The 16,439-nt window shown below is 50.7% G+C and overlaps 1 protein-coding gene across 11 annotated transcripts in view; it reads left to right on the top strand.

Moving 5' to 3' along the window:
* LOC149428763 (echinoderm microtubule-associated protein-like 1) overlaps window positions 1-16,439 on the top strand; it is a 182,217-nt gene that overhangs the window by 145,781 nt on the left and 19,997 nt on the right. For all 11 annotated transcript variants that reach the window (XM_089667022.1, XM_089667028.1, XM_089667027.1 and 8 more), the window contains 2 exons: window positions 7,243-7,342; window positions 12,899-13,050. In XM_089667022.1, coding sequence (XP_089523148.1) covers window positions 7,243-7,342; window positions 12,899-13,050 — 252 coding nt within the window. The remainder of the gene's footprint in view (window positions 1-7,242; window positions 7,343-12,898; window positions 13,051-16,439) is intronic.

Genomic DNA, 16,439 nt, shown 5'->3' with positions numbered 1-16,439 from the left:
AGCTTAGCTAAGCCCCACCTTTTTGCTAGTGTCCTTATGTGACGTATGTGCCTCCCTGTGTCTCTTTAAAAAGCTCTCTCATGTTCCCATAATGCCTAGCCCTGATGGGACAGATTTCTTCTCTGCATGTATTGGTCATTTCAACCGGAAGGCCAAGAGATACTGTATCTGGACCCTGCGTGCTGGAGCCGGGACAGCCTGTAATTACGACCTTTGATAAAGTCGTAATGACGAAACGCGTCTGGTACTGACGTCAGACACAAAGCTTGAAGTTGTGCAGCGGCCATTTTGGAAGAGGTCCAGTCCTTTTATTTTGTACCAGCTCTGATGTACATCCTGCAATTATTGTGACGGGAGAGAGAAGAGTGATATTGGTTGAAGAGGAGCCCAATTGCTTACAGCCTGTTTCCCTTGTTGGGTAAGGTGCGTGGACTGTATGGTGGTGGAGTATCTATGATTTCACAAGACTGGTGGTCAGTGGTCTGGTATAAAGGGCGCACCGTGTGGCACATTCTGGAAGTCACGTATAACATCTCACTATTTGCAACTCAATCTCTTGGAAGGAATGCTTGTCTTTGAGGAAGAATTTTGGAAGAAGCATTCACGTCTTGGAAATCATTTTGAGCGAGCAATCTATACCTAGAGGGTAAGAGTAGGAATTACGGACACCACGCGTGGAGTGACACTTGGTGGGGTGTTTGTTGGTTATGAGCCATTTATTGGGAGTGTTTTGTAGTTTGTTTTCACTGTGAGACAAAGGCAATGCACTTTGTGTGGTGTATATATATATATATATATATATATATATATATGAGGGTTGAAGAGGAGATCATCGTTTACAAGATTTAGTCATTGAGAATATACAAACTTTGAAGAATTAGGAAGTCCCGGGGGGTCGCTTATTGAGGACTTTTATTTGATTGGACGCTGAGATATATTCACTTTTATTACATGGAGGGTGCCAATAATTTTGTCCAGTACATTTTTGGGGTTTTATGTGTAATGTGCTAGGTTTGGCTTTTTGTTGTTTCTCCACTTTTTTGTGTCACCAATACAAAACAAGAAATAAACATGAGAATGTCGAAACATTTGTAATTGCAGCAATTTTCTGGGTGAAGTGGGGCGTTATCTGACAGAAGTTTAGGGGGGGGGGGGGGACGACAAGATTTTTGGCCATGACTGTAGCAGATTTTTATCCATATGTACAGAATGTTACAGGAAAAGTCTGGTTAGCCAAAGCTGCTTACACACGGCCTGACATGTATGCCCTTTGCAGGAGGACGTCTGCTGGGGCAATTCATCAGAGGAGGAAAAGTACTTCTTCCACGATGGAGGCTTCCTAAACCCGATTCCACGATGTCTTCTACCTCCTCAGAAAGAAGAGTGCCCCATCGTTCTCCTCAGACTTCTTCAAAGCCAAAACCTAGACTTAGAACACAAAACCATCCAAGTCCATCCCAACACCCTCTTCACACTGGAGTGGCGCCCTCATTACTGAGAGTTGGGGGGGGACATATGTTACAGACGTCCCAGACCTGAAAGTTGAATCGGTGGTTTCAAAGGGTTACAAAATAGAGGTGAAAACTTGAACCCTTCATCGCTTTCTTCTTTCAAACTAATTGAAATCTGCCTGAGGGCATCCCTAAGGGACAGGTTTTGTCCATCTTGTTGCACAAACCTCTCGCTCCTGAAAACCTTCATTCAAGATGTCTCTCCGATTTCACCGCCCTTATAGCTCCCTGAGCTTCTTTGGGGTTCTAATTTGGTCCTCTCTGCTCTGCGGAAACCATCTCTTGAACCCACCGGGGAACTCTTTGGATTATCTTTCCTGAAAAGTGGCCTTCTTGGTAGTTATCACGTCTGTCAGATGAATTCTTGCATCAGCGACACTCTCTAGTAAGGAACCATTCCTCATTCTTCACAAGAACAAAGTATCGTATCGTTCTACCCAAGGTGGTATCTCTGACCTCCCTAATGAAGACCTCATCCTTCCCTCTTTGTCTTCTGCTTTGTTCTTCGTTGTCAGTGTGTACAGCAGTCTGTCCCACAGAAGCCGATCTAATGACCGATCCAATCAGTGTGTACAGCAGTCTGTCCCACAGAAGCTGATCTAATGACCGATCCAGTCAGTGTGTACAGCAGTCTGTCCCACAGAAGCCGATCTAATGACCGATCCAGTCAGTGTGTACAGCAGTCTGTCCGACAGAAGCCGATCTAATGACCGATCCAGTCAGTGTGTACAGCAGTCTGTCCCACAGAAGCCGATCTAATGACCGATCCAGTCAGTGTGTACAGCAGTCTGTCCCACAGAAGCCGATCTAATGACCGATCCAGTCAGTGTGTACAGCAGTCTGTCCGACAGAAGCCGATCTAATGACCGATCCAGTCAGTGTGTACAGCAGTCTGTCCCACAGAAGCTGATCTAATGACCGATCCAGTCAGTGTGTACAGCAGTCTGTCCGACAGAAGCCGATCTAATGACCGATCCAGTCAGTGTGTACAGCAGTCTGTCTGACAGAAGCCGATCGAATGACCGATCCAGTCAGTGTGTACAGCAGTCTGTCCGACAGAAGCCGATCTAATGACCGATCCAGTCAGTGTGTACAGCAGTCTGTCCCACAGAAGCCGATCTAATGACCGATCCAATCAGTGTGTACAGCAGTCTGTCCCACAGAAGCCGATCTAATGACCGATCCAGTCAGTGTGTACAGCAGTCTGTCCGACAGAAGCCGATCTAATGACCGATCCAGTCAGTGTGTACAGCAGTCTGTCCGACAGAAGCCGATCGAATGACCGATCCAGTCAGTGTGTACAGCAGTCTGTCCGACAGAAGCCGATCTAATGACCGATCCAGTCAGTGTGTACAGCAGTCTGTGCGACAGAAGCCGATCTAATGACCGATCCAGTCAGTGTGTACAGCAGTCTGTCTGACAGAAGCCGATCTAATGACCGATCCAATCAGTGTGTACAGCAGTCTGTCCGACAGAAGCCGATCTAATGACCGATCCAGTCAGTGTGTACAGCAGTCTGTCCCACAGAAGCCGATCTAATGACCGATCCAGTCAGTGTGTACAGCAGTCTCCGACAGAAGCCGATCTAATGACCGATCCAGTCAGTGTGTACAGCAGTCTGTCCGACAGAAGCCGATCTAATGACCAATCCAGTCAGTGTGTACAGCAGTCTGTCCGACAGAAGCCGATCTAATGACCGATCCAGTCAGTGTGCACAGCAGTCTCCGACAGAAGCCGATCTAATGACCGATCCAGTCAGTGTGTACAGCAGTCTGTCCGACAGAAGCCGATCTAATGACCGATCCAGTCAGTGTGTACAGCAGTCTGTGCGACAGAAGCCGATCTAATGACCGATCCAGTCAGTGTGTACAGCAGTCTGTCCCACAGAAGCCGATCTAATGACCGATCCAGTCAGTGTGTACAGCAGTCTCCGACAGAAGCCGATCTAATGACCGATCCAGTCAGTGTGTACAGCAGTCTGTCCGACAGAAGCCGATCTAATGACCGATCCAGTCAGTGTGTACAGCAGTCTGTCCGACAGAAGCCGATCTAATGACCGATCCAGTCAGTGTGTACAGCAGTCTGTCCCACAGAAGCCGATCTAATGACCGATCCAGTCAGTGTGTACAGCAGTCTCCGACAGAAGCCGATCTAATGACCGATCCAGTCAGTGTGTACAGCAGTCTGTCCGACAGAAGCCGATCTAATGACCGATCCAGTCAGTGTGTACAGCAGTCTGTCCGACAGAAGCCGATCTAATGACCGATCCAGTCAGTGTGTACAGCAGTCTGTCCGACAGAAGCCGATCTAATGACCGATCCAGTCAGTGTGTACAGCAGTCTGTCCCACAGAAGCCGATCTAATGACCGATCCAGTCAGTGTGTACAGCAGTCTGTCCGACAGAAGCCGATCTAATGACCGATCCAGTCAGTGTGTACAGCAGTCTGTCCCACAGAAGCTGATCTAATGACCGATCCAGTCAGTGTGTACAGCAGTCTGTCCGACAGAAGCCGATCTAATGACCGATCCAGTCAGTGTGTACAGCAGTCTGTCTGACAGAAGCCGATCGAATGACCGATCCAGTCAGTGTGTACAGCAGTCTGTCCGACAGAAGCCGATCTAATGACCGATCCAGTCAGTGTGTACAGCAGTCTGTCCCACAGAAGCCGATCTAATGACCGATCCAATCAGTGTGTACAGCAGTCTGTCCCACAGAAGCCGATCTAATGACCGATCCAGTCAGTGTGTACAGCAGTCTGTCCGACAGAAGCCGATCTAATGACCGATCCAGTCAGTGTGTACAGCAGTCTGTCCGACAGAAGCCGATCGAATGACCGATCCAGTCAGTGTGTACAGCAGTCTGTCCGACAGAAGCCGATCTAATGACCGATCCAGTCAGTGTGTACAGCAGTCTGTCCGACAGAAGCCGATCTAATGACCGATCCAGTCAGTGTGTACAGCAGTCTGTCCCACAGAAGCCGATCTAATGACCGATCCAGTCAGTGTGTACAGCAGTCTCCGACAGAAGCCGATCTAATGACCGATCCAGTCAGTGTGTACAGCAGTCTGTCCGACAGAAGCCGATCTAATGACCGATCCAGTCAGTGTGTACAGCAGTCTGTCCGACAGAAGCCGATCTAATGACCGATCCAGTCAGTGTGCACAGCAGTCTCCGACAGAAGCCGATCTAATGACCGATCCAGTCAGTGTGTACAGCAGTCTGTCCGACAGAAGCCGATCTAATGACCGATCCAGTCAGTGTGTACAGCAGTCTGTCCGACAGAAGCCGATCTAATGACCGATCCAATCAGTGTGTACAGCAGTCTGTCCGACAGAAGCCGATCTAATGACCGATCCAGTCAGTGTGTACAGCAGTCTGTCCGACAGAAGCCGATCTAATGACCGATCCAGTCAGTGTGTACAGCAGTCTGTCCGACAGAAGCCGATCTAATGACCGATCCAGTCAGTGTATACAGCAGTCTGTGCGACAGAAGCCGATCTAATGACCGATCCAGTCAGTGTGTACAGCAGTCTGTCCGACAGAAGCCGATCTAATGACCGATCCAGTCAGTGTGTACAGCAGTCTGTCCCACAGAAGCCGATCTAATGACCGATCCAGTCAGTGTGTACAGCAGTCTCCGACAGAAGCCGATCTAATGACCGATCCAGTCAGTGTGTACAGCAGTCTGTCCGACAGAAGCCGATCTAATGACCGATCCAGTCAGTGTGTACAGCAGTCTGTCCGACAGAAGCCGATCTAATGACCGATCCAGTCAGTGTGTACAGCAGTCTGTCCGACAGAAGCCGATCTAATGACCGATCCAGTCAGTGTGTACAGCAGTCTGTCCCACAGAAGCCGATCTAATGACCGATCCAGTCAGTGTGTACAGCAGTCTGTCTGACAGAAGCCGATCTAATGACCGATCCAGTCAGTGTGTACAGCAGTCTGTCCGACAGAAGCCGATCTAATGACAGATCCAGTCAGTGTGTACAGCAGTCTGTCCGACAGAAGCCGATCTAATGACCGATCCAGTCAGTGTGTACAGCAGTCTGTCCGACAGAAGCCGATCTAATGACCGATCCAGTCAGTGTGCACAGCAGTCTGTCCCACAGAAGCCGATCTAATGACCGATCCAGTCAGTGTGTACAGCAGTCTGTCCGACAGAAGCCGATCTAATGACCGATCCAGTCAGTGTGTACAGCAGTCTGTCCGACAGAAGCCGATCTAATGACCGATCCAGTCAGTGTGTACAGCAGTCTGTCCGACAGAAGCCGATCTAATGACAGATCCAGTCAGTGTGTACAGCAGTCTGTCTGACAGAAGCCGATCTAATGACAGATCTGTTCAGTGCTTGCAGCCAATTGTCTGAGAGCAGTGATGTGGGGGGGGGGGGGAGGCTAAATTCAAAATCCAGTATTTCCAGGTTGATAAGACAACTGATCTCAAGAGCTTACACTCTAAAAGCTAAGACACCTCCAGCACTCAAAAGCTGGCCAGTCGTGGCTGAACTTGCCAAATTTCGATCCATGTATGGGCAGGCTGGTTGTACAGATGTCAATCTACAGATCGCTTTCTGTACAGCCACCCTGTTGGGTTTTTCCCAATCGATCAGTGCTGATGGCTATAGGACTAACTGAGCACTAAAGGGGTGGGGTCAGGTTATAGGGGTACGCCCCCGGGGGATATGTCCAATCACCTGAAAGTGCAAGCCTATAAATCGAGGTCTGCAAATATCTGGCTCGTGTCCTGCGAATATCCGTCCCACGTCCCGCATGTATATGCGTCCCGCGTGTATATCCGTCCCGCGTCCATATCCGTCCCGCGTCCCGTGTTTATATCCGTCCTGCGTGTATATCCGGCCCGAGTCCCGCGAATATCTGGCCCAAGTCCCGCGTATATATCCGTCCCGCGTATATATCCGGCCCGCATCCCGCATGAATATCCGTCCCACGTATATCCATCCCGTGTCCCGCGAATATCCGTCCCGCGTGTATATCCGGCCCGCGTCCCGCGTATATATCCGTCCCGCATGAATATCTGTCCCGCGTATATCCGGCCCGCATCCCGCATGAATATCCGTCCCACGTATATCCATCCCGCGTCCCGCGAATATCCGTCCCGCGTGTATATCCGGCCCGCGTCCCGCGTATATATCTGTCCCGCATGAATATCTGTCCCGCGTATATCCGGCCCGCATGAATATCCGTCCCGCATGAATATCTGTCCCACGAATATCCGTCCCGTGTGTATATCCGGCCCGCGTCCCGCGTATATCCGGCCCAAGTCCCGCGTATATATCCGTCCCGCATGAATATCTGTCCCGCGTATATCCAGCCCGCATCCCGCATGAATATCTGTCCCGGGAATATCCGTCCCACGTGTATATCCGTCCCGCATGAATATCTGTCCCGCGAATATCCGTCCCGTGTGTATATCCGGCCCGCGTCCCGCGTATATCCGGCCCAAGTCCCGCGTATATATCCGTCCCGCATGAATATCTGTCCCGGGAATATCCGTCCCGCGTATATCCAGCCCACGTCCCGCGTGTATATCCGGCCCGCGTCCCGTGTATATCCAGCCCGCATCCCGCGTGTATATCCGTCCCGCGTCCCCTGTATATCCATCCCGCGTATATCCATCCTGTGTCCTGCGCTGTACTCCATATTTCTGTTTTTTATATCCCACATTGTATACGGATGAATGTCTGAACCGCATTTTATCCTTCCACAGAAACAAGAAAAACCAAAGTTCGTGTTGTGCGTCACCTTTTCTGAGAACGGGGACACCATTACAGGAGACTCCAGCGGGAACCTTCTGGTTTGGGGAAAAGGTTAAAACTCTTTTATTTTCATTATGTGCTGCAAAATTTCAGAAAGTAACAGAAAAAAACTCTCCAGGAAGAAAGATACTATAAAGCCGGCCATAGAAATCCTTTATAGATGGTGTGAAGACGTAATTCCTTACTGTTGGGGCGATCGCTGATTTCTGTTCGCTGCTCAAACGATTGTTTTGTATTCCGGATCCCAAAGCCGGTTTCCAGATAAATGTAATCAGTTTAATTTTGAATATTTTTCAGCATGACGGATAATATAAATGGTAAATGAAGGTCTGATTCAATGTGATGGTGTCTATAGATGCACAGATGAGGATTTAATGTGCAGAAGCATCAAAAAAGCATGTTGAATAGGAAGGCGCTTTAATGAAGTTGAAGCGAGTGTAAACGGTCCTTAGCCACCTCCTGTCTGGCCGTTGTATATAAACGGCTGGACGGCGGCAGGGCGGGTGGACGTTTATAAACGGCCTTCCCGCCCCCTGCTTGTGCACGCTTCCTAGGAGCTCGCAGCACCGTGATTCGGTGCCCGCTGTGTCCTCCTCACACAGCGGAACGCTGATCGTCGGACGGGACCTCTGTATAAGGTCCCGATCATGTGATCACTGATTAGCCAATCAGTGATCACATGCAGAGTAGTAAGCAAGATGTCACTTGTGACATCATTGCTTACTACGTGTGAAATCTGTGAATGATCACAGAGGTCACATGGTACAGGGCCATTCACAACAGCCTTGTACCATGTGACAAGCTGTGACCAATTACAGCTCACTAAGTAGTTCTCAATGGCTGCAGGAATGCAGACAGAGAGAAGGAGAAATTATTGCTTTTACAGCCTTTATGGGTGTAAAAGCAATCCGTGTAAAAAAAAAAAAAAATCTTTATCACCCCCCACAAGTAGTACAGAGTCACCATGGCACTGTACTGCTAGGGTGACAGTATGTAAAAAAAAAAATAATGTAAAAAAAATGTTTAAAAATTATAATTTTGGCTATAAACTAATTTGGGTTATTTTTTTTTTCACTAAAAATATAATGGAATAAATTTTGGCCAAGATTTATGATGAAATATTATTTATTTGCAAAACTTTATAAGAAACACTTTTTTTCAAAATTTTTGGACTTTTTCATTTACACAGCAAAAAAAATAAAAATCCCAGCGGTGAATAAATACCACCAAAATAAAGCTTTATCTGTCTCAAAAAAATGCTAAAAAATTCATCTGGGTACAGTGTTGCATGACTGCGCAATTGTCATTCAAAGTGTGATGGCGCTGAAAGCTGAAAATTGCCCTGGTCAGGAAGGGGGGGAAAGTGTCCGGGCTGGAAGGGGGGTGGGGGGGGGGGGGTGTCCAGACTGGGAGGGGGGGGGGAAGTGTCCAGACTGGAAGGGGGGGGGGGAATTGTCCAGACTGGAAGGGGGGGGAAGTGTCCGGACTGGAAGGGGGGGGGAAGTGTCCGGACTGGAAGGGGGGGGGAAGTGTCCGGGCTGGAAGGGGGGGAAAGTGTCCGGACTGGAAGGGGGGGGAAGTGTCCGGACTGGAAGGGGGGGGGAAGTGTCCGGACTGGAAGGGGGGGGGGAATGTGTCCGGGCTGGAAGGGGGGGAAAGTGTCCGGACTGGAAGGGGGGGGGGGGGAAGTGTCCGGGCTGGAAGAGGGGGGAAAGTGTCTGGACTGGAAGTGGGGGGGGGAAAGTGTCCGGACTGGAAGGGGGGGGGGGGGAAGTGTCCGGACTGGAAGGGGGGAAAGTGTCCGGGCTGGAAGGGGGGGAAAGTGTCCGGACTGGAAGGGGGGGGGGAAAGTGTCTGGACTGGAAGGGGGGGAAAGTGTCCGGACTGAAAAGGGGGGAGGGGGGAAAGTGTCCGGACTGGAAGGGGGGGGGGGAAGTGTCCAGACTGGAAGGGGGGGGGAAGTGTCCGGACTGGAAGGGGGGGGGGGAATGTGTCCGGGCTGGAAGGGGGGGAAAGTGTCCGGACTGGAAGGGGGGGGGGGGGGAAGTGTCCGGACTGAAAAGGGGGGGGGGGAAAGTGTCCGGACTGGAAGGGGGGGGGGGGAAGTGTCCGGACTGGAAAGGGGGGAGGGGGGAAAGTGTCCGGACTGGAAGGGGGGGGGGGAAGTGTCCAGACTGGAAGGGGGGGGGAAGTGTCCGGACTGGAAGGGGGGGGGAAGTGTCCGGACTGGAAGGGGGGGGGGGATGTGTCCGGGCTGGAAGGGGGGGAAAGTGTCCGGACTGGAAGGGGGGGGGGGGGGGAAGTGTCCGGACTGGAAGGGGGGGGGGGGAAGTGTCCGGACTGGAAGTGGTTAAAGGGACAGCAAGCTACATGTGAGGGGCTGAAATCCTATATACAGTCTGGTCCATATATATTTGGCACAATTTTAGTTTTTTTCAGGTATTTACCAAAACATATTCCAGCTCTGGTTCTATGATGGATCTGGGCGGACAGTGCGCACTCTCTGGTGTAATTACAGCTCTTAAGAGTAGCCACTCCCCCTTTTTCAAGGGACCAAAAGTAATTGGACAATTGAATATAATCATAAATAAAATGCTCATTTCTGTAATATTTTGTTGAGAATCCTTTACTGGCAATGACTGCCTGAAGTCTGGAACCCATGGACGTGACCAAAGACCGGGTTTCCTCCTGTCTGATGCTTTGCCTGAAGTCTGGAACCCATGGACGTGACCAAAGACCGGGTTTCCTCCTGTCTGATGCTTTGCCTGAAGTCTGGACCCATGGACATGACCAAAGACTGGGTTTCCTCCTGTATGATGCTTTGCCAGGCTCTAACTGCAGCTGTCTTCAGTTGTTCTTTGTGGGTCTTTCTGCCTTTAGTTTCGCCTTCAGCAAGTGAAATACATGCTTAACTGGGTTGAGATCAGGTGATTGACTCGGCCATTGCAGAATATTCCACTTCTTTTCCTTCCTCCTGGGTTGCTTTTTGCGGTGTGTTTTGGATCATTGTCCATCTGTATTGTGAAGCGCCGTCCAATCACCTTTGCTGCATTTGGCAGAATCTGGGCTGACAGTATATCTGTAAACACGGCAGAATTCATCCGGCTGCTTCTGTCACATCATCAATAACCACCAATGACCCAGTGCCACTGGAAGCCATGCATGCCCATGCCATCACCCTGCCTCCGCCCATGCCATCACCCTGCCTCCGCCCATGCCATCACCCTGCCTCCGCCCATGCCATCACCCTGCCTCCGCCCGTGATATCACACCGCCTCCGCCCATGCCATCACCCTGCCTCCGCCCGTGACATCACCCTGCCTCCGCCCATGCCATCACCCTGCCTCCGCCCGTGATATCACACCGCCTCCGCCCATGCCATCACCCTGCCTCCGCCCGTGACATCACCCTGCCTCCGCCCATGCCATCACCCTGCCTCCACCCATGCCATCACCCTGCCTCCGCCCGTGCCATCACCCTGCCTCCGCCCATGCCATCACCCTGCCTCCGCCCATGCCATCACCCTGCCTCCGCCCATGCCATCACCCTGCCTCCGCCCATGCCATCACCCTGCCTCCGCCCATGCCATCACCCTGCCTCCGCCCAAGCCATCACCCTGCCTCCACCCATGCCATCACCCTGCCTCCGCCCATGCCATCACCCTGCCTCCGCCCATGCCATCACCCTGCCTCCGCCCATGCCATCACCCTGCCTCCGCCCATGCAATCACCCTGCCTCCGCCCATGCCATCACCCTGTCTCCGCCCATGCCATCACCCTGCCTCCACCATGTGTTACAGATGACGGTGTGTGCTTTGGATCATGAGCTGTTCCAAGCCTTCTCCACACTTTGTTCTTCCCGTCATTCTGGTAGATTCATCTTCGTTTCATCCGTCCAAAGAATGCTTTTCCAGAACTGGTCCGGCTTTTTTACATGTTTTTTGGAAAAGTCTAATCTGGCTTTTCTATTCTTCAGGCTTAGGAATAGTTTGCACCTTGTGGGGAACCCTCTGTATTTGCAGCGTGTGGGGAACCCTCTGTATTTGCACCTTGTGGGGAACCCTCTGTATTTGCACTTTGTGGTGACCCCTCTGTATTTGCAGCGTGTGGTGAACCCTCTGTATTTGCACCTTGTGGGGAACCCTCTGTATTTGCACCTTGTGGTGACCCCTCTGTATTTGCAGCGTGTGGTGATCCCTCTGTATTTGCACCGTGTGGGGAACCCTCTGTACTTGCACCGTGTGGGGAACCCTCTGTATTTGCACCTTGTGGTGAACCCTCTGTATTTGCACCTTGTGGTGAACCCTCTGTATTTGCACCTTGTGGTGAACCCTCTGTATTTGCACCGTGTGGGGAACCCTCTGTATTTGCACCGTGTGGGGAACCCTCTGTATTTGCACCTTGTGGGGAACCCTCTGTATTTGCACCGTGTGGGGAACCCTCTGTATTTGCACCGTGTGGGGAACCCTCTGTATTTGCACCGTGTGGGGAACCCTCTGTACTTGCACCGTGTGGGGAACCCTCTGTATTTGCACCGTGTGGGGAACCCTCTGTATTTGCACCGTGTGGGGAACCCTCTGTACTTGCACCGTGTGGGGAACCCTCTGTACTTGCACCGTGTGGGGAACCCTCTGTACTTGCACCGTGTGGGGAACCCTCTGTACTTGCACCGTGTGGGGAACCCTCTGTATTTGCACCGTGTGATGAACCCTCTGTATTTGCTCTCGTAAAGTCTTCTCTTGATTGTAGACTGACAATGATACTCCCACCTCCTGGAGAGCGTCCTTCACTTGTCTGGATGTTGTGAATGGGTTTTTCTTTACCATAGAGAGGATCCTGTGATCATCCACCTCTGTTGTCTTCCATGGACGTCCATGCCTTTTTATGTTGCTGAGCTCACCAGCGCGTTCTTTCCTCAGAATGGACCAAACTGTTGATTTGGCCGCTCCTAATGTTGCTGCGATCTCTCTGATGGATTGGTGTCGTCTTTGAACCCTTACAATGGCCTGTATCACTTGCATGGACGGCTCCTCTGAACGCATGATGGAGGTTCACAGCAATAGATTCCAAATGCAAATACCACAGAGTCAACTCCAGACCTTCTACCGGCTTAGTTCATGAAGAAATAATGAAGGAGTAGCCCACACCTGGCCATGAAACAGCTTTTGATTCAATTGTCCAATTGCTTTTGGTCCCTTGAAAAAGGGGGGATGGCTATTCTTTAGAGCTGTAATTCATAAACCCCTCCCCCAATCTGGATGTACATACCCTCAAATTACAGCGGAGAGTGCGCACTGTCCGCCCATATCCATCATAGAAGAGGTGGGATGGGGGATGGGAAATACCTGAAAAAATGAAAATTTGTGCCTGAGTCCAATATATATGGACCAAACTGTATATGTATATGTGTGTGACTGATATATATATATATGGACCGAACTGTATATGTGTGTGACTGATATATATATATATGGACCGAACTGTATATGTATATGTGTGTGACTGATATATATATATATGGACCGAACTGTAATTGAGGGAAGACATTCTAGTGTGAGCAGCGCAGGAGATCCTTCCCATCTGATGATGATGTCTGGTATTTCTGTAGGTACCAATAGGATCAGCCATGCTGTGCAGGGAGCCCACGAGGGCGGGATATTTGCGCTGTGCATGCAGAGAGACGGCACGCTGGTTTCTGGAGGAAAGGATCGCAAACTTATCTCCTGGGATGGAAATTATCAGAAGCTCAGTGTTGTGGAGGTGAGAGACCACATTTCTTGTGACAGAAGTATATATTTCAGAGGGTTTTTTTACATTTGTTAACAAACATTCACATCACTTCCTGAAAATGTAGTGCGCCATTTAAACCCCAAAATGGTTATTTGCTCCCTTTTTGGCTGCTAAATATACCACTGAAAGTGTTTTGTGTTTTTTTTTTTGGGAGGTAAGATTATGTAGCTGAGGATGAGGGGAGGTCTGGGGTCTTTTAAATCCATTTAAAATGAAGTAGGCGGGGCTGACACCACGTGTTTAATAATTCAGAGCTGTGTTGTCATGTCAAAGAGGAAGGTGGGGGCACACACTATGTTTCTGGAAGGGGGGGACACTATAAAAGTTGGACTGATATTTATAACAAGAATATAATACATACGCTATATAGCCCCAAGTATTGGGCTGACGGCCTTTTCACACACATGACCTTTAATGGCCCCCCAGTCTTAGTCCGTAGGGTTCAATATTGGGTTGGCCCCGCCCTTTTCACACACATGACCTTTAATGGCCCCCCAGTCTTAGTCCGTAGGGTTTAGTATTGAGTTGGCCCCGCCCTTTCCACACACATGACCTTTAATGGCCCCCCAGTCTTAGTCCGTAGGGTTCAATATTGAGTTGGCCCCGCCCTTCCCACACACACGACCTTTAATGGCCCCCCAGTCTTAGTCCGTAGGGTTCAATATTGGGTTGGCCCCGCCCTTTTCACGCACATGACCTTTAATGGCCCCCCAGTCTTAGTCCGTAGGGTTCAATATTGAGTTGGCCCTGCCCTTTCCACACACATGACCTTTAATGGCCCCCAAGTCTTAGTCCGTAGGGTTCAATATTGAGTTGGCCCCGCCCTTTGCAGCTATAACAGCTTCAACTCTTCTGGGAAGGCCCCCCACAAGGTTTAGGAGGGTGTCTATGGGAAGGTTCGACCATTCTTCCAGAAGCACATTTGTCAGGTCAGGCACTGATGTCGGGGGAGGGGCACTGATGTCGGGGGAGGAGGCCTGGCTCGCAGTCTCCGCTCTAATTCATCCCAAAGGTGTTCTATGGGGTTGCGGTCAGGACTCTGTGCAGGACAGTCAAGTTCCTCCACCCCAAACTGGCTCCTCCATGTCTTTATGGACCTTGCTTTGTGCACTGGTGCGCAGTCATGTTGGAACAGGAAGGGGCCATCCCCAAACTCTTCTCAAAAGTTGTCCAAAATGTCGCCTTAAGAGTTCCCTTCACTGAAACTAGGGGGCCAAGCCCAACCCCTGAAAAACAACCCCCCACCATAATCCCCCCTCAACCAAACTTTACACTTGGCACAATGCAGTCAGGCAAGTACTGTTCTCCTGGCCACCACCAAACCCAGACATGCCCATCGGATTGCCAGACAGAGAAGCGTGATTGGTCACTCCAGAGAACACGTCTCCTCTACTCTAGAGTCCAGTGGCGGCGTGCTTTACACCACACCATCTGACGCTTTGCATTGCACTTGGTGATGGAAGGCTTGGATGCAGCTGCTCGGCCATAGAAACCCATTCCATGAAGCTCTCTACGCACTGTTGTTGGGCTCATCTGAGGACCACACCAAGTTTGGAGGTCTTTAGCTATTGACTCTGCAGACAGTTGGTGACTTCTGCGCACTGTGCGCTTCAGCATGCGCTGACCCCGCCCTGTCATGTGACGTGGCCTACCACTTGGTGGCTGAGTGGCTGTTGTTCCCAGTGGCTTCCACTTTCTTATAATCCCACTAACAGTTGGTGGAATATTTAGTAGCCAGGAAATGTCACGGATGGACTTATTGCCCAGGTGGCCACCTATCACGGGACCACGCTTGGAGTCACTGAGCTCCTGAGAGCGACCCATTCTTTCACCAATGTTTGTAGAAGCTGTCTGCATGTCTAGGGGCTTGATTGTATACACCTGTGGCCATGGAGGGGATTGGAACACCTGAATCACATGATATGGAGGGGATTGGAACACCTGAATCACATGATATGGAGGGGATTGGAACACCTGAATCACATGATTGGGAGGGGATTGGAACACCTGAATCACATGATATGGAGGGGATTGGAACACCTGAATCACATGATATGGAGGGGATTGGAACACCTGAATCACATGATTGGGAGGGGATTGGAACACCTGAATCACATGATTGGGAGGGGATTGGAACACCTGAATCACATGATATGGAGGGGATTGGAACACCTGAATCACATGATATGGAGGGGATTGGAACACCCGAATCACATGATCTGGAGGGGATTGGAACACCCGAATCACATGATATGGAGGGGATTGGAACACCTGAATCACATGATATGGAGAAGGGGGGACAATACATCTGGCAATATAGTGTATATACGGGGGGGGCAATATTTGGGGCAATATAGTATATATATATATTTGTTGGGGGGGGCGGCAGGAATAAACATAATTTTGATTCCTTTTATACAAATCTTAGGTCCAGCAGTGTTCTGGCTGGTCATGTGACCTGCGAGGGGCTCCCTGTTTTGCGTTGGCGGGTCACAGGTAGTGAGGGGAGCTCCTTCCCTGCACCACTCAGCATATTATTATTATTATACAGGATTTATATAGCGCCAAAGGGTTTTCTCAGCGCTGTACATTATAGGGGGGACAGAACATGAGACAATACAGTAACAATACGATACACGAGGGGGGGGGGGGGCCCTGATCCTTCGAGCTTACAGTCTAGGAGGGAGGGGAAGGTGATACAGGGGGAGATGGCTGTGGGGGATGGAGTGGTAGGAGGAGTGGAGGAGATCGGCTGTTAGGTGGGGGTGGGGTAGGCTTCACTGAAGAGATGGGTTTTCAGGGTGCGCCTAAAGGTGAGGAGGTTAGGGGACAATCTGGTGGATTGGGGAAGTGAGTTCCAGAGGATGGGGGAAGCTCTGGAGAAGTCCTGCAGTTGGACGTGGGAGGAGGAGACCAGGGAGCTAGAAAGTAGGAAGTCTTGTGAGGAGCGAAGATTACGGGTTGGGTGGTATTTGGGTATCAGGTCGGTGAGGTAGTTTGGGGCGGAGTTATGAATGGCTTTGTATGTCAGAGTTAGTACTTTGAATTTGATGTGTTGGGCAATCGGGAGCCAGTGGAGGGAATGACAGAGGGGGGTGGAGGACACTGTGTGGAGGTCAGTGGAGGGATTGGCAGAGGGGGGTGGAGGACACTGAGTGGAGGCCAGTGGAGGGATTGGCAGAGGGGGGTGGAGGACACTGAGTGGAGGCCAGTGGAGGGAATGACAGAGGGGGGTGGAGGACACTGAGTGGAGGCCAGTGGAGGGATTGGCAGAGGGGGGTGGAGGACACTGAGTGGAGGCCAGTGGAGGGAATGACAGAGGGGGGTGGAGGACACTGAGTGGAGGCCAGTGGAGGGAT

Source organism: Staurois parvus, unplaced genomic scaffold (genome assembly GCF_062004578.1).
Source record: "Staurois parvus isolate SC_StPar_1 unplaced genomic scaffold, SC_StPar_1.0 ptg002978l, whole genome shotgun sequence".
Lineage (NCBI taxonomy): Eukaryota > Metazoa > Chordata > Amphibia > Anura > Ranidae > Staurois > Staurois parvus.
Note: the sequence above shows the minus strand (reverse complement) of the source record. Positions and strands in the feature narration are given on the sequence as shown.